At 47.0% G+C, this 22,057-nt stretch overlaps 1 protein-coding gene across 5 annotated transcripts in view; it reads right to left on the reverse strand.

The window, feature by feature from the left end:
• Positions 1-400: 400 nt before the first annotated feature.
• Positions 401-22,057, reverse strand: part of P2RY6 (pyrimidinergic receptor P2Y6) — a 135,104-nt gene continuing 113,447 nt past the window's right edge. For 3 of the 5 annotated variants that reach the window (XM_063951205.1, XM_063951207.1, XM_063951208.1), the window contains 2 exons: positions 13,037-13,130; positions 401-4,259 (listed from right to left, as the gene is read on the reverse strand). In XM_063951205.1, coding sequence (XP_063807275.1) covers positions 3,235-4,215 — 981 coding nt within the window. In that variant the 5' untranslated portion in view covers positions 4,216-4,259; positions 13,037-13,130 and the 3' untranslated portion in view covers positions 401-3,234. Of the gene's footprint in view, positions 4,260-13,036; positions 13,131-17,850; positions 17,948-22,057 lie in introns of those variants that run through there. The other 2 variants (XM_063951209.1, XM_063951206.1) reach the window with 2 other exon arrangements.

A 22,057-nucleotide genomic window follows, 5' to 3' on the forward strand; every position in this document is an offset into this window, starting at 1 on the left:
CCCTAAAATGCGTCATCACCGGATCCTGCCGCCTGCAGAAGATAAAGGGATAATGCATCTTCACAAGGAATTGATATAACATTCATGTTTCTATGCATATGTGCGAAGAATTATAACCTGTGTTGAGAATTATTTTAATAGAAGCGGAGTTGGTATACAGTAAAGTCGCAGATTATGCAGAACGCCGCACGGCGTGGGTCACTCATATCGGTCGTCAGTCTTTTTCCTTATTACCCAAGTGTTGGGGCGCAGTGTCCAGGGTACTCACGCTTTGTACTTTTGTTGCATTAGTGTTGCAAATAAGACGCACATCCTGCACAAACGCATTAGTAAATACCCCCAAGACTATACTTTACTTTAACATCCTGTTATTTGACAGATATAAATGAGATTTCACCACTGAACCGGCAGTCACTACTTTTATTCATCACATCAGTAGATTATATCGATGCCACAATACATGTATCTAAGAACACACAGTCCAGATCGGCAAATTCACATTTTAAAAGGTTGACGCGGAAGTGGTTATAACACTGAACATTCGTCATCTTCCCTACGATGATTTTCAAATCACATTAATAATAAGTATCTGTAATCACTGAAATATTCACATAATGTAATATAAATAATTGAAATCTTCATATAAAACACGACCGGTCCGTGGTCAATCCATCGTTCGTGGCAGCCTCAATAGTTGTTACACATGGGATAGTGTGCCCCCCAGTGTACGCATGAGGAAATTACAGGTCACTGAAGTTTTGTAACTGCAAATAGAGACTTGTGATGCTGCTGTACAGCAAGTGTGTGTGTGTGTGTGTGTGTGTGTGTGTGTGTGTGTGTGTGTGTGTGTGTGTGTGTGTGTGTGTGTGTGTGTGTAGGGGGGACGGGAAGGGGTCATGCATACAAAACATTATCACAGCATCAACATCAATGAATTGAACACACTGTCTATATGCTGTCACATTTTATACATGTGTATATGATGTATTAATAGTAATTAAATATGTGCAGTACGTTATTAAGGGTATGACTGGGAGCAAAGCATAAAAGGTAACTTTGCCACCTGGAACAAACCATGCTGCAATGAGGGGGTGCTGGTACATCACATAGAATGTGACGGCAGAGAAGAATTACTTGGCCCTTCGACTGTGCCCATGCATACACACACTTACACAATAGGGTTCATTTTGTCAGGAGCCAATTTACCTGCCAGTATATTTTTGGAGTGTGGGAGGAAACCGAATTACCTGGTGGAAACACACACAAGCACGGAGAGAATATACAAACTCCACACTGGGCTGCCCATGTATACACCTCCCAACAATTTTCAATTTTGGCAGGATAGTCCCACTTTTTGGGCACTGTCCCGCCATCCCTTTGGCGGGCCAAAAGTGTCCCTCGGTGGAGGTGGAAGGTTTGGAAGCCCCATTTTACCTACTGCTCTGTGGTGAATAGACGCTGTGGGCATGTCATGGCATCGATGGCAGGAGAGAAGGACTGGGGGCAGGGTCAGCAGCTGCAGGAGTGCCGGGCATGCCCCAACTGTGACGAAAAATGTGGGGTGTGCTTTGTCGGAATAGCATTTCCTGTGAGGCCACACCCCCAGCTGCAGTGCCACCCCCCCCTTTTGTTTGGCCACGCGAGCTAGAGGTCCTGACCTGCTATTGCAAAAAGCTGGGAGATGCATTTATTGTTCTTGCATGCAGGGTACGTAATGGCTGCTTTTTCATGTAGTTCATAAATGTTGGGACAGATTTATTTGAACAGTGCAACAGGGATGGACTGTGATTCTAAAACAGCCCTGACACTCTAGTGGTGCGCACAAGAAGGGGGTGTGGTCATGGATTATGGGGGCTTTGCCTTGCGACCTGCCCCTGCGTCTCTGTGTGCTGCACGGCCAAGCATAGTTGCAATGTAGATCTGAGCTAGGACACGTCCCTCCCAAATCTAAATCTCTCTGCACATCTTACACCTGCACCACCTTCAATGCAACACGGTTTACCCAGGTGCAAAGTTACTTTTTTTTTTGCTTTGCTTCCATCTCACAGTAGGCCCCTTAAATCTGTAAAACATTAGATAAATCTAGTAACAAATAACAGTCATTAAAATTAGATGTATAGTTAGAAAAAAACCTAATCTCCCACCCACCCCATTTTGATACAATGGTCCCCCCCTACAGAATTTGAAGCTTTTGCGTCCTATACCTTAATGTAGGCTTACCATACTATCCCTTTAAACCGGGACACTTATGAATTACACAGGTTCTGTGCCTGGCTGACTTCAAACCTACATTTCACCTGGTTTTAAGCAGCTAGAGAACCTGTGTAATTCACTGGTGTCCCAGTTTAAAGGGATAGTGTGGAAAGCCTACCTTAATGTAACCACCTTTATCCTGTCTAGAAAATAGTCGGCCTACTAAAACCAGGATGCAGAGCAGAAGAATCAATATATGTCCTCCATGATCTCGCTCAAATGGAAACATCCACTGGGTTTAGTCAATGAGGTGTATGGGTCTGTCCCATGATCTAATATTTTCTTCACAGGGGTGATGGGCATGGGAGAGAGTCATAAAACAAAGTGGACACCCTTCCCCATTAGGAATGGCCAGCGGTGGGTTAACCATTGATGGTCACCATCCATGATACCATTGGTGGGTAACCTTAATGGTATGAAACCATTGACGGGGAACCATCGATGGTTTTGCCCACCAATGGTCATCCCTGCTCTATTACTCACCAGTCAGTGGACAAATCAGAGGTAGGGGCAGGGTTAAGCTCCATGTCTCATGCAAGGGAGGAAGGGAAAACAAACAAAAAACTCTGCGCACCGACGGTGGAGAACCACTGGATCTGCACCATTGGTGGCAAAACCATCTAACGTCTGTGGTTCCCCATCGATTGTAGTTAACCATTCATGGTCGTTGACCATCCCTAACCCCATTAGAGATTTTTTTATTTGCTTATATACAGTATGTACTTGTTACATAGCCTCATAAGAGCAAATTTTCTTCATATTCTTAGTAATATTCTTTGTTAATTGATTTATGATCAGAGGAACCTCAATGAAATGTCCTTAACAAACACTCACAGATGAAGTAAAAGTTTTGTGCGGATCAATTTTTCTTCTTTTACCCCAAATGGTATATATGAACAGTTATGCTATACTGTGCTCGCCCATATGCCGGGGTAGGTTCCTTTTGAAACTCATTGTCTCCGAGTAACCCAGCCTTGACCATCATAACTCAGTCTTAGTGCTGGTATTAGTCTTCCACTTGCTGGTAACCCTCAACAGCAGCGATTTGGTGCCCTGCCGAAACCTCTGCTGTGTAAAATAGAACAAGATGGGGTCTATGACACTGTTCATACTCGCAAAGGGCCTGGTGCATTTATACACAATGGCAAAAGTCTGCAGCACCAGGCAGGGAATGCCGGTCCTGGAGCGTACAACCAAGTAGATGGTTTTAGTGAGATGGAAAGGGAAGAAGCTTATGGCAAAGACAATGACCACGATGATGATTGTGCGGATGGCTTTGTCCTTCCTCCGGCGCACCACCGCATCGGCGAGGTCATCCTTCTGGCAGAGAATCTTGGTCATGGCACAATAACAGACTAAAATGGCGACGAAGGGGATCAAGAAGCCAGTTATAGTCAACGTTATGCCGTATGGAAAATAGCTGGAAGAGAGGGCGGGAGGACTCAGGTCATAACAGACTGTCCGGTTCCTCTGCATCCCCGTAGAGGCAAACAGGAAGGTAGGTATACATTGGATGACGACAATGAACCAAACCACCCCGCAGACCACCCACGTAAACTTCTTGCCTCTCTTCTTGTGCCAGACGGACAAGGGGTAGCAGATGCCCATGTATCTCTGGAAGCTCATGCAGGTGAGGAACATGATGCTGCCGTGCAGGTTTGTGTAGAACTGGAATCGGACGAACCGGCAGGTGAAGTCGCCAAACGGCCAATAGTCTTGCTGGACATAGTTATAAATGAGAAGCGGGAGGGAACACACGTAGAAAAAGTCGGCCAAAGCTAGGTTCAGAGTGTAGATGGCAGTGCGGGTCAGCGATTTCTTCGACAGCCATATTTGAAGGATGACAAATAGGTTGAGTGGAAGACCACAGACTAAGACCACAGAGTAGACCACGGGAAGGAGGATTTTCTTAAACTCCTCATGAAAAGTGCAATTCGTCGTCACCGAAGTGATGTTGTCCATGCTTTCGAGGCAAGTGGAGGAGATCACATGGTTACTTCAGGAACCTGAAAGGAAAATAAAGGCATTGGTAAAGGGGGTGTTGCAATATAATAAAGCAATTTGCAAGTTGTTAGTATTTTGTCCTGTTGCCTTAGAGCCCTTATCGAATGGCGTCAATACGTCCACGCCAAAGTGGATGCACGCTGCCTTAGATACAGGGTCATGTCAACATATAGGCACACTGGGCAACTGCCAAGGGCCCCACAATTCTAGGGGCCTTCAAGCAGGGGCGGGTGGTGGTCACACCAGAGTGGCGAGGCAGCATTCTCTACTTGTCTCCCAGCCTGCAGCCAGACAGTGAATGGCTGTCAGCATGTTGATTGGTGGATGACTGGAGCTATCCAGGGCCGTTTCTTGGGGCGGGCGAGCCGTGCAATCGCACGAGGTGCCCACCGCAACACTGACTGTGGCTCCCTGCTTCCCCCTCCTCCCAAGTACCCCGCTCGAGGGGAGGAGTTTCGCAGAATGACGCAGTTGCGTCCTGACGTCATGACGCAACCGCATCATTCCGCGAAACTCCGCCCCCCCTTCGAGCGGAGTACTGAGGAGGAGGGGGAGCCAAGTTATGAAGAGGTAGAGGCGGCCGGCGTGAGGAGCGACTGGGGAGCCGGGCCGAAGAGCGGGAATCGCCTCTGTAAGTATAGTAACTTTCTCTCTCTCTCTCTCTCTCAATCTCTCTCGATGGGGACTCTGACTGCCATTATGTGTAAAATAGGGACTCTTGCCTGCTGTAATGTGTAAAATGGGGACACTTGCCTGCCGTAATGTGCAAAAATGGGGACACTTGCCGGCCATAATGTGTAAAATGGGGACACTTGCCTGCCGTAATGTGTAAAATGGGGACACTTGCCTGCCGTAATGTGTAAAATGGGGACACTTGCCTGCCGTAATGTGTAAAATGAGGACACTTGCCTGCCGTAATGTGTAAAATGGGGACTCTTGCCTGCCGTACTGTGTAAAATGGGGACTCTTGCCTGCCATAATGTGTAAAATGGGGGCACTTGCCTGCCGTAATGTGTAAAATGGGGACACTTGCCTGCCGTAATGTGTAAAATGGGGACACTTGCCTGCCGTAATGTGTAAAATGGGGACACTTGCCTGCCATAATGTGTAAAATGGGGACTCTTGCCTGCCGTACTGTGTAAAATGGGGACTCTTGCCTGCCATAATGTGTAAAATGGGGACACTTGCCTGCCGTAATGTATAAAATGGGGACACTTGCCTGCCATAATGTGTAAAATGGGGACTCTTGCCTGCCGTATTGTGTAAAATGGAGACACTTTCCTGCCGTACTGTGTAAAATGGGGACACTTGCCTGCCATAATGTGTAAAATGGGGACTCTTGCCTGCCGTACTGTGTAAAATGGGGACACTTACCTGCCGTACTGTGTAAAATGGGGACACTTGCCTGCCATAATGAGTAAAATGGGGACACTTGCCTGCCATAATGTGTAAAATGGGGACTCTTGCCTGCCGTACTGTGTAAAATGGGGACACTTGCCTGCCGTATTGTGTAAAATGGGGACTCTTGCCTGCCATAATGTGTAAAATGGGGACTCTTGCCTGCCATAATGTGTAAAATGGGGACACTTGCCTGCTGTAATGTGTAAAATGGGGACACTTGCCTGCCATAATGTGTAAAATGGGGACACCAGCCTGCCGTACTATGTAAAATGGGGACTCTTGCCTGCCGTAATGTGCAAAAATGGGGACACTTGCCTGCCGTACTGTGTAAAATGGGGACACTTGCCTGCCGTACTGTGTAAAATGGGGACACTTGCCTGACGTACTGTGTAAAATGGGGACACTTGCCTGCCATAATGTGTAAGATGGGGACTCTTGCCTGCCGTAATGTGTAAAATGGGGACACTTGCCTGCCGTAATGTGTAAAATGGGGACACTTGCCTGCCGTAATGTGCAAAAATGGGGACACCTGCCTGCCATAATGTGGAAAATGGGGACACTTGCCCGCCGTAATGTGGAAAATGGGGACTCTGCCTGCCGTAATGTGGGGATTTAATGTATCAAAGGCATTGCGGTGTGTGGCATAATATGGTGCAGGGGGCATTACTGTGTGGGGCTTAATATGGTAGAAATATTTTTTTTTCCTATGGTGGCCGTGATCTGTTGGTGCAGGGTCAAAAACTGGGGTGTGAGGTACTCTTTTCAGACGAGGTCATGCCCATTTTAATGAGGCCACGCCCATTTTAATGAGGCCACACCCCCTTGTCAGGAAGGTGGGGGTTTTAAAATCTTGGGGGAGGGGCATTTTTTTTATGTCATGTGGGGAGGGCGCATTTTTAAATCTCGCACTGGGAGCCAAATTGGCTAGAAACAGCCCTGGAGCTATCCACCAATCAGAGTGCTGACAGTCATCCGCTGTACAGATGAGAGACGGCGTGTGACCACAGGAGGGGTAAGTTATTATTATAATTTTTATTTGTTTAATGGGTGGACATTTGCCCAGGGCCTACAATACTGTTAAGACGGCCCTGCTTAGAGGAGTGTCATACTACATCTAAATGTAAATGAGCCCCTAAGCAGTTATAGCGTAACATGTATAAGTAGCACTACTGTGCAGGGCGGGGTTATGTGTATAAGGAGCACTACAGTGCGATGCGGCATGTATGAGGAGCACTCCTATGTGGGGTGACGTGTATAAGTAGCACTACTGTGAGGGGTGACATGTATAATGAATATTACTGTGCGGGGTGAGGTGTATAAGAAGCACTACTGTGCGGGGTGACATGTATAATGAGTACTACTGTGCGGTGTAATGTGTATAAAGAGCACTACTGTGAGGGGTGATGTGTATAAGGTGCACTACTGTGCAGGGTGACATGTATAATGAGTACTACTGTGTGGTCTAACGTGTATAAGGTGCACTACTATGAGTGGTGACGTGTATAAGGAGTGCTACTGTGCAGGGTGACGTGTATAAGGAGCACCACTGTGTGGTGTAATGTGTAAAAGGAGCACTACTGTGTGGTGTAACGTGTATAAGGAGCACTACTGTGTGGTGTAACATGTATAAGGAGCTCTACTGTGCGTCATAACATGTATAAGGAGCACTACTGTGCGGTGTAATGTGTATAAGGAGCACTACTGTGTGGTGTAACATGTATAAGGAGCACTACTGTGTGGTGTAACATGTATAAGGAGCTCTACTGCGTGGTGTAACATGTATAAGGAGCACTACTGTGCGTCGTAACATGTATGAGGAGCACTACTGTGCGGTGTAATGTGTATAAGGAGCACTACTGTGTGGTGTAACGTGTATAAGGAGCACTACTGTGTGGTGTAACATGTATAAGGAGCACTACTGTGTGGTGTAACATGTATAAGGAGCTCTACTGTGTGGTGTAACATGTATAAGGAGCACTACTGTGCGTCGTAACATGTATAAGGAGCACTACTGTGCGGTGTAATGTGTATAAGGAGCACTACTGTGTGGTGTAACGTGTATAAGGAACACTACTGTGTGGTGTAACATGTATAAGGAGCACTACTGTGTGGTGTAACATGTATAAGGAGCTCTACTGTGTGGTGTAACATGTATAAGGAGCACTACTGTGCGTCGTAACATGTATAAGGAGTACTACTGTGCGGTGTAACGTGTATAAGGTGCACTACTGTGTGGTGTAACATGTATAAGGAGCTCTACTGTGTGGTGTAACATGTATAAGGTGTACTACTGTGCAGGGCGACGTGTATAAGGAGCACTACTGTGTGGTGTAATGTGTATAAGGAGCACTACTGTGCGTCATAACATGTATAAGGAGCACTACTGTGCGGTGTAATGTGTATAAGGAGCACTACTGTGTGGTGTAACGTGTATAAGGAGCACTACTGTGTGGTGTAACATGTATAAGGAGCTCTACTGTGCGGTGTAATGTGTATAAGGAGCACTACTGTGCGGTGTAATGTGTATAAGGAGCACTACTGTGTGGTGTAACATGTATAAGGAGCACTACTGTGCGGCGTAATCTGATTTGTTGTACTATTGTGTGGCCGCGCCCCTTCTCAATGAGACCACAACCCCCATGCAAACCTTTGCTCCCAACTCAGAATTAGCCACTGTATTTCATCATCATCCATCACTTGTTTTACACAACTAGAATGCTGATAAATGACTTTCTATTTGAACACAAGATGCCCCTTGAGGAGAAAGATGAGCTATATGGGGGCATATTTACCTATATTCGCCAATTGGTGCTGATCCTTATAATTTTTTATAGCAATAAGGAATGAAGCATCAATGGAATTAACCAGTATTCACATCCAGGGAGAGAGGCCCTCATAGGAGCCTATCCCTGCGATCTGGGTTTGGACCCCCGCTGTCTTGCATTCACAGTCGCATGGTGATTGCTGGTGAAGGCACATTTACACATAATGGGGGTAATTCAGACCTGATCGATCGCTAGAGTTTTATGCAGCGCTGCGATCAGGTCAGAACTGCGCATGCGTATGCACCGCAAGGCGCAGGCACGTCGCACAGGTACAAAGCGGATCGTCGCTCAGCGATGGGTTTGTGCGAAGAAACCATTTGCATGGGTGTTCGCAATCAGATTGACAGGAAGAGGGCGTTTGTGGGTGTCAACTGACCGTTTTCAGGGAGTGGTTGGAAAAACACAGGCGTGTCCATGCGTTTGCAGGGAGGGTTCCTGACGTCAATTCCGGTCCCGGACAGGCTGAAGTGATCGCAGCGGCTGAGTAAGTTCTGGGCTGAGCAGAGACTGCACAAGATCTGTTTGTACAGCTCTGCTACACATGCGTTCGCACACTTGCAAAGTGAAAATACACTCCCCCTGTAGGCGGTGACTATGCTAATGCAGGACTGAAAAAAAACCCTAGCGAGCGAACAGGTCTGAATTAGGCCCAATAATAAAAAGTATTTGGGGGTCATTCCAAGTTGATCGCTCGCTAGCAGTTTTTAGCAGCCGTGCAAATGCATAGTCGCCGCCCACTGGGGAGTGTATTTTCGCTTTGCAGAAGTGCGAACGCCTGTGCAGCAGAGCGCCTGCAAAAACATTTTGTGCAGAACAAGACCAGCCCTGGACTTACTCTTCGTATGCGTTGATTCTAACGTTGGAGGGTTGGCTTTTGACGTCACACACCCGCCCAGCGTTCGCCCAGCCACGCCTGCATTTTCCCTGGCACGCCTGCGTTTTTCCAAACACTCCCAGAAAACGGTCAGGTGACACCCAGAAACGCCCCCTTCCTGTCAATCTCCTTGCGTTGTGCCGTGCGTCTGAAAGCTTCGCTAGAACCTGTGCAAAACCACAAAGGACTTTGTACCCGTACGTTGCGCGTGCGCATTGCGGTGCATACGCATGCGCAGAAATGCAGATTTTTAGCCTGAACAACGGCAGCTAGCGATCAACTCGGAATGACCCCCTTTGTGTCCATTTGTGATATAAAGTGTTGCGCATGTGATTTACTGGCTGGCCACTAGATGGCGGTGGCGTCATACTGTACATTTCCCATTTCCAAACTCATTTGTTTAAAACTCTGTAGATTACACCGCTGCAAACTGCGGTTGCTTATCTTTACAAGCGATATGAAGATTTTGCATGTGCTTTACATAGGTCTTCATAAAAACATTTTTTTTTAACCACTGATATTATTTGCAAAGTAAAATAAAATAGTTGCAATAGAAGAAAATGACAAAATTCATTAATTATGCAAATAAAATAACCTTTTGTTTCAATTTTCTGCCTCTGAATTGAAGACATTTTATTTATATGTATATACATTTCTAGTCGGCATTAAGAACGTATTTTTCATACAGTATTCCCTTCATATAACTAGTACGAACTTAAAATGAAAAGACTATTAATATTACAATTCCTACTAAAGAAAAACTCCATCTATCAGGGGCATCCCATTGTAACACCGGCTCTTGCCCCCTGCGGCTAATTACTGTAACCTGCTACACCTGCTGCCTATGTTGGACAAAGGGGGTAATTCAGAGCTGATCGCAGCAGCAAATTTGTTAGCTATTGGGCAAAACCTTGGGGGTCATTCTGACCCGTTCGCGCACTGCGTTTTAACGCAGCAGAGCGAACGGGTCCCTACTGCGCATGCGCCGGCCGAAGGCCGTAGCAGGGATACGATCGCCTCTGCCTGATTGACAGGCAGAGGCGATCGCTGGGCGGGAGGGGGCGGAACCGCGGCGGGCTGCAGCGGCTGCGTGACGTCACACGCAGCCACTGCGGGCTGGGGAGCGATGAGTAGCTCCCGGCCAGCATGCTAAAGCTGTGCTGGCCGGGAGCTACTCTTAAAGTGTAAAGGCATCACCGCTGTGCGATGCCTTTGCACTTCTGCATTTCAGGGAAGAAGATCGTAGTTGTGCTAAATTTAGCACAGCTACGATCAACTCGGAATGATTCCCCATGTGCACTGCAGGGGGGGCAGATGTAACGTGCAGAGAGAGTTAGATTTGGGTGGGTTATTTTGTTTCTGTGCAGTGGAAATACTGGCTGCTTTATTTTTACAACCAACTCTCTCTGCACATGTTACATCTGCCCCACCTGCACTGCACATGGGGGGGTAATTCCAAGTTGATCGCAGCAGGAAATTTTTTAGCAGTTGGGCAAAACCATGTGCACTGCAGGGGGGGGGCAGATATAACATGTGCAGAGAGAGTTAGATTTGGGTGGGTTATTTTGTTTCTGTGCAGGGTAAATACTGGCTGCTTTATTTTTACACTGCAATTTAGATTGCAGATTGAACGCACCCCACCCAAATCTAACTCTCTCTGCACATGTTATATTTGCCTCTCCTGCAGTGCACATGGTTTTGCCCAACTGCAAACAAAATTCCTGCTGCGATCAACTTGGAATTACCCCCATGGTTTTGCCCATTAGCTTACAAATTTGTTGCTGCGATCAGATCTGAGGGGGTCATTCCGAGTTGATCCCTCGCCACCCACTGGGGAGTGTATTTTCGCTTTGCAAGTGTGCGAACGCCTTTGCAGCCGAGCGCAGCAAAAACATTTTGTGCAGTTTCTGAGTAGCCCAGGACTTACTCAGCCGCTGCGATCACTTCAGCCTGTCTGGGACCGGAATTGACGTCAGACACCCGCCCTGCAAACGCCTGGACACGCCTGCGTTTTTCCAAACACTCCCAGAAAACGGGCAGTTGCCACCCACAAACGCCCTCTTCCTGTCAATCTCCTTGCGATCGGCTGTGCGAACAGATTCTTCGTTAAATCCATCGCTCAGCAACGATCCGCTTTGTACCCGTACGACGCGCCTGCGCATTGCGGTGCATACGCATGCGCAGTAGTTACCTGATTGCTGCGCTCAGAATGACCCCCTGAATTAGGCCCAAAGTCTGCAGCGCCCCAGCTGTGACATAAAACTACCCCGCGCCTTCACGTCACTTTGATTTCTCTTGTCTATAAAGTCGCTGAAACACTTGGCATTCAGGACCGTTCTGAGTCTCATTTTGTGAGCAGGCGGCAAGGACGTCGGTCGTAGTTTGTGCAGTCGGCAGGGACGTCGGTCATAGTTTGTGTGAAGGCGGCAAGGACGTCGGTCATACTTTGTGTGCAGGCGGCAGGGACGTCGGTCATAGTTTGTGTGCAGGTGGCAGGGACGTCGGTCATAGTTTGTGTGCAGGCAACAGGGACGTCGGTCATAGTTTGTGTGCAGGCGGCAGGCTCGTCGGTCATAGTTTGTGTGCAGGGACGTCGGTCATAGTTTGTGTGCAGGCAACAGGGACGTCGGTCATAGTTTGTGTGCAGTCGGCAGGGACGTCGGTCATAGTTTGTCTGCAGGCGGCAGGGACGTCGGTCATACTTTGTGTGCAGTCAACAGGAACGTCGGTCATAGTTTGTGCGCAGGCGGCAGGGACGTCGGTCATAGTTTTTGCGCAGGCGGCAGGGACGTCGGTCATACTTTGTGTGCAGGCGACAGGGACGTCGGTCATACTTTGTGTGCAGTCGGCAGGGGCGTCGGTCATAGTTTGTGTGCAGGCGACAGGGACGTCGGTCAGAGTTTGTGTGCAGGTGACAGGGGCGTCGGTCATAGTTTGTGCAGTCGGCAGGGACGTCGGTCATAGTTTGTGTGCAAGCGGCAGGGACGTCGGTCATAGTTTGTGTGCAGGCGGCAGGGGCGTCGGTCATAGTTTGTGTGCAGGTGGCAGGGACGTCGGTCATAGTTTGTGTGCAGGGACGTCGGTCATAGTTTGTGTGCAAGCGACAGGGACGTCTGTCATAGCTTGTGTGCAGTCGGCAGGGATGTCGGTCATAGTTTGTGTGCAGGCGGCAGGGACGTCGGTCATTGTTTGTGAGCAGGAGGCAGGGACGTCGGTCATAGTTTGTGAGCAGGCGGCAAGGACGTCGGTCACAGTTTGTGTGCAAGCGACAGGGACGTCAGTCATAGTTTGTATGCAGGTGACAGGGACGTCGGTCATACTTTCTGTGCAGTCAATAGGAACGTCGGTCATAGTTTGTGCGCAGGCGGCAGGGACGTCGGTCATAGTTTGTGAGCAGGTGGCAGGGACGTCGGTCATACTTTGTGTGCAGGCGACAGGGATGTCGGTCATACTTTGTATGCAGCCGGCAGGGACGTAGGTCATAGTTTGTGTGCAGGCGACAGGGAGGTCGGACAGAGTTTGTGTGCAGGTGACAGGGGCGTCGGTCATAGTTTGTGCAGTCGGCAGGGACGTCGGTCATAGTTTGTGTGCAAGCGGTAGGGACGTCGGTCCTAGTTTGTGTGCAGGCAGCAGGGGCATCGGTCATACAACTGAGTATAATTGGAGAAAAGCCAAATACCTGATTAATGCTCTCTCCGGTGGGCGCAGGGCTCTCTCAGATCAGTCCGTGGAGCGGGAACCTTACCAGCTGCAATTCAGTTCCTTCCTCTCTGCTGAATAAGAAATGAGAGGACGGGTGATATGACGGATGTGTGTGATTTATACCATATTACATAAACTTCCCTCTTTCCTTATTTTCAAGTTAAATGTTGAAATCACAAATACCCTATTTATACAGAGAAGTGGTTAAAATAACGCTAGTCGGGATCACGGGGGTCACAACGCCGACGCCAGAATCCTGACTAGCGGTGAAATCCCTCCACCAGAATACCTGCGCCACGAGTGTCCATATTAAAATCTTCATGTTATCAAGTCATCAATGAGTTGGGTGTAACCATCAACATATTAAAAATTGTTAGCAGCTCTTCCAACACACCCGTGAGGAGGCCGCCTGGTGTCGTTTTTGATTTTGGGGTGTCGCCAGTAGCCCTGATCCCCAGTTTTCCTCTCTGTTCAGTTTTATCATCACTTTTACATTGTGAGATGGGTGTAACACTTCCTTGCTGTTCCAAGGCTTTTGGGTACATAGGGCCGAATGTAATGGCGCCCGGGTTCAGCGGCTGTGTGGGATGCCATCCAAACGCAGACTTTTTTTTAAAGGGGCACACACTTTAAAAACTATATATACACACACAGGGCGGTATTCAATTGTTCGGAAAGTCAGTTGGGTATCTGTTTTTTCCTATCTAATAGACAGGAAAAAACAGACACCCAAGCGACTTCACAAACAATTGAATCCCCCCCACGGTATCTATTATGAAGGGCCTGCAGCAGATCACAGATATTCACTGCGGCCTCACAGAACACCAAGTCCAGTAGACTTTTATGCCGGCAAAGCTTTCCCCACTATATAAATGGAGCAGTGTCGGACTGGGGCATTTAGGGCCCACCGGGGGGAATGCAGTGGTAGGGGCCTATGTTAGGGGTGTGGCCAGTCTGCAGAGTGGGTGTGGCCTGCCACCTCATTGGTTTGAGTAACCATGACAGAGAGCAACTTTTGGGCCCCTTCATAAATATATACAGTAAATTCAGCTGCTGCATGCGCATGCATGATAATGTACCAGAGTAATAACAGAGTAATAACAGCAATGCACTGTAGAAAATACACCATAGTCCAGTATAAGGGAACATATGTATAATGTATAATTCAAGTGGATAGTCTAGAACCTGATCTTTAGAGCAGGAGGTGGGGCCCCCAGGCAGTGGGGCCCACCGGTGGTTTCCCCTGTACCCCTGTGGGCCAGTCCGAGCCTGAGATGGGGGCTTTTAACAACGATCCCAAAGGCTCCCACTCCGTCTCGACTGACGATTGCACAGGCCAATGGCCGCACACGCGCAATAGAAATCCCAGCATTCCTCTAATCGCATCTCTTATCGGAAGTGCTGTCCCTGCAGGTAAGTGTCCCTGCAGACCGGCAATCACAGCTGCTGGTATACGGACAGGAACGTGGTATAAATGGTCATATCTGCACTACAGAGTCCAGCTTACAGTCAGTACTATCTATTTTTAATGCACTTTTGAGGCCTTACTACAGTAAGAGGATGAAAAGTGTGCTAAACATAGTACAAATGAGACAACAGTATGACTGACAAAGCATTTTGGATCTGACAACACAGCGCTCCCGATTCTTTATGCTGTAATGAGTGCATTAGTTTGATGCAGTCTGATCGTTTTCACTAACGAATCTGTGTGAGCGATCTCTCTTGACTGGTGTCACATGTGCCTTTCACAGAAGCTGAAATACCACAAAGGAACAGCAGAGGGCAATACAGAGTCCTTACAATCTCATTTCTCATTAACTGGATCGGCACAGACCTGGGAGTAAATTTACTAAAGCTTCTAACCGTGAAAAAAATGATGTTGCCCATAGCAACCAATGAGATTCTCTCTATCGTTTTCTAGGATGCAATAAAGAAATGATAGAGATAATCTGGTTGGTTGCTATGGGCAACATCACTTCATTTCATTGTTAGAAGCTTTAGTAAATTGACCCCTTGGTGTGCAGGGAATAACTCCCGGGGTCTGTACCCCTCGACTTTCCTCGCCAGGTACATCAAGGTGCCAAATAAAAGTGCAGCGGAATATGCTGCGCTAAGAAACTGTTAATAAATAAATAATGAAAACCTATCCGCTCTTTCATAGGAATTGCACTTAAGTACTTCTGCAAAGTGGCAAGATCCATACGGCGCTGTTCAAACGTCACCTCTCCGGTGGGCTGCAGGAGGGTAGTTTTCACACTGTGCACGCACAGCTTGAAAACCGCTGGTGTGCAGTAGCCGCAAAGGGGTCCGTAGGCAGACGTAAAGTCATCAAGGATTACTTATTTTCTATTAAGCCTTGGAGAGAGATGAAATGGAGATAGAGTACCAGCCAATCAGCTCCTAACTGCCATGTCACATTCTGTGTTTGAAAAATGACAGTTAGGAGCTGATTAGTTGGTAGTTTACCTCCATCCACTTTATCACTGTCCAATGCTTAGTAAATAGAACCCGCAATCACTTAACTTCTTCCCGTTTGTCAGGCCGGACTCTTAGGGCTACATTCCAGCAAAATAATAATTCTAATTGCCTCCATTTGCGTCGGAAAGTATCCTTAATATTCAGGGGCAGGCACATTTTACAATAAATATGTCTCAAAAAGCACAGACTTTACTAAAAAGAAACAAATGACAAATATATTGTTCCTAGAAAATAGCCCCATACCCACTGGGTCTATTTACTAAGCCTCGGATGGAGATAAAGTATCAGCCAATCAGCTACTAACTGTCATTTTTTTAAACCCAGCCTGTGACATGTCAGTTAGGAGCTGATTGGTTGGTATTTTATCTCCATCCACGGCTTAGTAAATAGACCCCTAAAGACCATTCCTCACACTGTCCCGGCAGCCAGGAGGGAGAACCGGAGCTTTCAGCGCAACACAGCTAATAATCTGATCTCAGCTGTGCCGCAACGTTTCCTGAGAAGTAACACATATTAGGATTGCGTGAGGTCTCCCTGGGGTGCAGGCTGCACATTCCCAGGGCAAAGTCTCTAGCTTCTGCCCTCCTCCTGGGCAATGCAAAACAAACCTCAGATTTATTACGATGCTTTATATAAAGTCGTTCACACAGCAATTACATTCATTCAACTTATGGAATGACTTCAAGAGCTGCAAATACGTAATTTAGATAAGATGTATTTTAAGCTCAGGAATCTAAACACTTTGGGATCTATTAATGGGGGGCTTATGTCAATGTGGGTACACAGCTCTGCCAGCGGCCCCATAGTCACAGGCTCCTTATAGCCAGCTCACGATGGAATCCATTCAGTCACCTCTGATTTCAGCTACCAGCACATCGATGGTATCTGGATCGGTTTTTGTCATGTTCTTTGCCGGGGTAAGTGCACTGGATTTACTACATATCTTCCGCACATTCTGTAGCCCGTGCGTTTCCATGTACGCAGCTTTGGGAGTGTGAGGCTGCAGCAATAAGATATGAATGATTGCCAGGATGTAATAAAGGACACCCGCAGGGACAGGGGCTCAGACAGGAGCCAGTCCCTGTGGAGTGTTATTAGTGGTAGACCTATTGACTGTAGACCTTTTTTAGTGCAGATCTATAGTCCGGATACCCTCTCTCAGGGGGCTCCCCAGGCTTTGAAGACAGCTACAGCGTAGAGCAGGACGGCATTGCAAGCTGGAAAAGAGGCACCATGTATTTAGGCCCCTCCCCCAAGCTGCAAAATCCTGCGATTCACTGGTCAATCAGGAAGAGGCGGGGCCAAAGTGAGGCACATCTAATGGAATAGTTTCATATTGGCTCCGCCCCCTCCCCATTGACCCACGAATCACAGCACTTTGCCTCAAAGGGCGAGGCTTAATAATACTGTGTCCACTCTCATGTTTGCTATTTCTGGGTGCTCAGAACCCCCCTTCCCTGCATACCCCACTGCCCTAAAGGAGGAAAATAACATCCTAGGTAATGAGAAAGGTTAGCAGGTTGCACTTTACAATGTTGTATATTTAGCTCTATCAGGACTAAAGGGCTCCATACACTATAACGATAATGTCCGATTTCAACCTTTCGTCCCGATAAATCGGATGAAAAGTGGCAAATCGGATGTGTTTTACCGTACATCCGATTCGATCCGATGCGTGGTCCCGTGAGCATCGGATCGGAGCCCCTAGATCGTTAGTGCTGCATGGCATGGCTGGGATCACATACGATACATCGTATGCAAAAGGACCGCATACGATGTATCATATGCAATCCTGCCGGGCGGTTCAAGGGAAATCGTATGCGACACAAGGGTCCGACATGTCGCTGTAGTGTATGGGGCCCCTTAGGCTGGTCCTGGAAAAAAAACCTGTTTAGTCCAAATAAATATAAAATGCTACAAAACCCAATTTTGCACAGATTAAAAAAAAATCATAAATTCCTGGATGAAGCTGCAAGGATAAGCATGTGTTTTACCTCCTGCAATGCCAGTCTACCATGCTGCAGAGCATCTCACTTTTACACACCAGGTATATCCCCTAACCTGGATACTGTATATAACATCTTACTTCCTGCAGTCACATACACATACGCAGTCCTTACTTGGGAATACATTAAGGAATTACTGGAATATATCTTGTAAAATCCATATCTCTTTCCTAAATACATTTTCCCCATCACTGGGAACTTTACATACGACGGATAAAACAACGTAAAATCAATATCTGCAGCACAACATAATTCTAAGAACACAAATGTACTGTAAGATCTTCTCTCCCAGACACAACAGAAGTACCTGCAGGTTCCGTCCGCATGCAGAGCCGCGCTGTCCTGACCCAAAGCTCCGCAGGCTCCGAATGAATGTGGAGAGTTGGAGAGGTGCCATTAAGAAAGAAATAATAGAAGTATTCTGCCTCGGGCACCCACCCTGCGTGTCAGCCCAGCCAGTGCCGGATCACTAGGGAGAGGCAACCTGATTACTGCAGAAATGGGGGTAGATAAAGTCAGGGAGGGGGGGGGGGAATGAGAGGTTGCTAATATCAGGACTGAGTACAGAGCCAATGCAGACAGGCATAATGCATTCTATTACCATCAGGATGAATGATTATGTGTCACAGCAATAGCTGGCTGCTCAGATGAGGATTTATCACTGCTATCTGCTGATGCTAACAAAGTCTATTCTATCTATACAAAGATGTATCAGAGAGGAGAGGGGATAGTAATAATAATACTAATTACAGTTTCTACCTTTTTTAATTAACCACAAGAGGCGATTGGCAGGTGTCACACACAGTACAGAGAGGCATTGGATGTGGTATCTAGATGATAGACAGTGTCTAGGCCGATAGCCAATTGGGCGACATCATGAATGAACCACTTCAGCCTTTTATACCTGACGACTTTTTATACCTGTGGAAGAGGTGGCTGGGTTGGGTATAAACAGATGGGCACCAAACCTCACCTGTATAATTAGCCAGGCACCATAGGTCATATATTATATATATATATATATATATTAGAATTATATTAGACATAATCTGACAATGTCATAAATAACTAACGTACGGCCTGTCTGAAGATGGAAGGGACTGTTGGGTGCACCATATTTTACTCCTGATGCCATTTGCATGAATTACAATAAATAAACTTGTACATCGATGCAGCAGGTCGCACAACCTACCCACAGCCACGCCCCATTTCCCCCTAACCACACCCCAAATGTGTCATCATTCACAACCAGAAATTCAGGACTGTTGGCAAATATGAAGTAGGACCAACTTCCATGGACCCACAATAGCCAACTACACACAATGGGGCATATGTATTAACCTGGAGAAGGCATAAGGAAGTGATAAACCAGTGATATGTGCAAGGTGATAAAGGCACCAGCCAATCAGCTCCAATATGTAAATGAACAGTTAGGATCTGATTGGCTGGTGCCTTTATCACCTTGCACATATCACTGGTTTATCACTTCCTTATGCCTTCTCCAGGTTAATACATATGCCCCACTGTACTATAAAAGCTTGTATTATAAACACACAGGGAGTTATCAACGAGTTTTATCATACACAACGAGTTTTATCATACACATGAGTTTTATCATACACAACGAGATTTATCATACACATGAGTTTTATCATACACAACGAGATTTATCATACACATGAGTTTTATCATACACATGAGTTTTATCATACACAACGAGATTTATCATACACATGAGTTTTATCGTACACAACGAGTTTTATACACAACGAGTTTTAAAACTAGTTGATAAATCAGCCACTCAGTTACATGATAGAGTTAAGCCTTTCATTATTCCTTATAGCACTGGTTACAATTCTAATAATAATTTCTAACTACATTGATTGATTGATTGATTGATTTGATTAAAACCCAACCAATTTGGCCTCACACAGGGGAACAATTCCTTGGCCCTACAATTGACAAGTGGATTATACATTCCCTGTGTCAGTCTCCCCCAGGATGTCCTGCCATGGCTATCACGATAAAATGCCTTTCTTCCAGAAAACTAGGGATGGCCATCGACTATCGATGATTCAAAATCATCGATGGTTTATGGGCGATGCAGAATACTTTTGCCATCGATGGGGGAGCACCAGATGGTTTCCCTCCATCGATGGAAAGGTATAACCAAATACTTTTTCTTTTTTTTTTCATGTGGTGCCGGGACACGGAGCATAGCTCTGCCCCCAACACCCGCTAAGCCCTACCCCTGTTTTTTTATTGGTCCGCGGACCAGTCAGCACCTTTCAGTGGTGGCCATCGAGTTGTGCAAACCATCGATGGATCAGCATTGATGGATTGTGTACCATCGATGGACACCCCACCGATGGCCATCCCTACAGGAAACTGGAATTGTGCTGGTAACTGTGCCACCACCAGAGGCGTCACTCACCTCTTCTGTACCCGGTGCGGCAGCAAAGGGGGCGTGGCTTCATGGGAGGGGCATGGCTCAGCGGGGCGACCCGCGGGAGGGGGCGTGGCTAAGCATTTTCATCAGTCCGGGGGTCCGGGAGTTGCGGCCTGCCCCCGGAGACTAGCGTGTCTACAGTGCCAGCTCCTACATGGTGACAGGAGCTGGGCTGCTGTACGTAATGTTACAGTGCAGCACCCGGCTCCTGTCACTGAGCAGGAGCCGGCACTTTGGTGTAAGCCTCGGCGGATGACACCCGGGTGCGGGCCATACCCACCACACCCACTTTGTGACGCCACTGGCCACCACCACTACATGAACTCAGGAATGTCACGTGTTACCCCCCTTACAGTAGAGATCCCCTCCCCATACCTCCCAACTGTCTCGATTCCAGTGGGACAGTCCCGCTATTCGGACACTGTCCCGCTGTCCCTCCCGCGGGCAGCAGTGTCAGCGGGCTGGGTTGCAGTTGGGGGAGGCTTTGATCAACCACTCCTCTGCTCTGCAGCGAGTGATCTGTGAATAGATCATCTATTTAGTGTGGGGAGTGAGATGGAGGCTGCCCAGCTGCTCAGGGAACACTGGGCACCCCCCCCAAAACGATGGAAAGCGGGTCCCCGGCGTGCGCCCACGCCCACTCGGCTTTGACCATGCCCGTCCCACCCGAGGTCACGCCCCTTTCCGGGACTCGAGTGTCCCACCCCTTTAGGATCAAAAGTTGGGAGGTATGCCTCCCTATGCCAATAGCCTCTTCTATTCACAACTCATGATCCCTTCTGTCCTCACTATGATCCTGAGGGGTCTATTTACTAAGCCTTGGATGGAGATAAAGTTTCTGGAGATACAGTACCAGCCAATCAGCTCCTAACTGTCATGTTACAGGCTGTTTTTGAAAAATGACAGTTATGAGCTGATTGGCTGGTACTTTATCTGCATCCAAGGCTTAGTAAATAGACCTCTTTGTATGAAAAGCTCATTAGACAAATGTTTGTAATAAACCCCATGATATATTCATACATAACAGGTGACCTCTCATGTACAGGTTTTTACCCCAAGGTAAGTAAATCTAGTTATTCCAACCTCCCTGTGTAATTTTAGCAATGCCACCCCCTTTTTTATGATGTTGCCCACCTCTCACAGCTCTGCCGTTCTTCTATGTCCTTCTTAAAATGAAAAATGTGCAACATATTCAAGGCATGGTCTAACTAATGACAATGGCGATAATAGGTTTATACCATATCCTAGGATTGTATTCACATTTGCGCTGCCGCCCAACACTGAGTGCTGCATCCTTCTGTATTCCCTAGTCCTTTTTTCATTGGAGCTTTCCCCAATTCCACTGCATTCATTGTGTAAGTACATGTAGCACTTTTATAACCAGCTAGCCCCCAGGCTTATTTGTTTCTACATTAGATGTAATCTACAATTTCACGGCCAATCATTCTGCAACAAGTTACTCTCCTGTTCTGCGGGAATAACCCTGCGTAGTGTAATTTGTGCACATATTGGTGTTTGTACTTTCTGTTTAGACATGTGAAAGCACATACATAAAAACACTTGTGAACTTTATTGTGTTCACGTATGTAATTGCACGTGGAAACACACTTTCGCTCATTTGCGCTTATAATGCACTGTCACTATGATAAATACTGCGCAGATGTGCCTCTGGCACTTGGATTCTGAATAAGAAGTGTTACAGAGCACGCACTGCAGACCAGCACACGTTACGTGCAAATATGCAGCTTTATTTTCACACCCATTTACAGGCATTATATGCGCTTTTAAAATATAGAAGTTAAATGCGAGTGTGTCCATAGCCTACGTGTCTTCAGCAATTACACAGTCTCTCTGGGACATGTACAAGGTTATTAATAAAAAGGTTAAAGTGCGACTTTAAGACTCTTCTGGTACATCATAGACTCAGAGTTTTGACAGCATATAAGAACCACTTGGCCCATCTAGTCTGCCCTAAACACATTCACACTAGGGTTAATTTTGTTGGGAGCCAAATAACCTACCAGTATATTTTTCGATTATAAGAAGGAAACCGGCACAAGCCCGA

The sequence above is a fragment of the Pseudophryne corroboree genome, chromosome 2 (assembly GCF_028390025.1).
Source record: "Pseudophryne corroboree isolate aPseCor3 chromosome 2, aPseCor3.hap2, whole genome shotgun sequence".
Classification (NCBI taxonomy): domain Eukaryota; kingdom Metazoa; phylum Chordata; class Amphibia; order Anura; family Myobatrachidae; genus Pseudophryne; species Pseudophryne corroboree.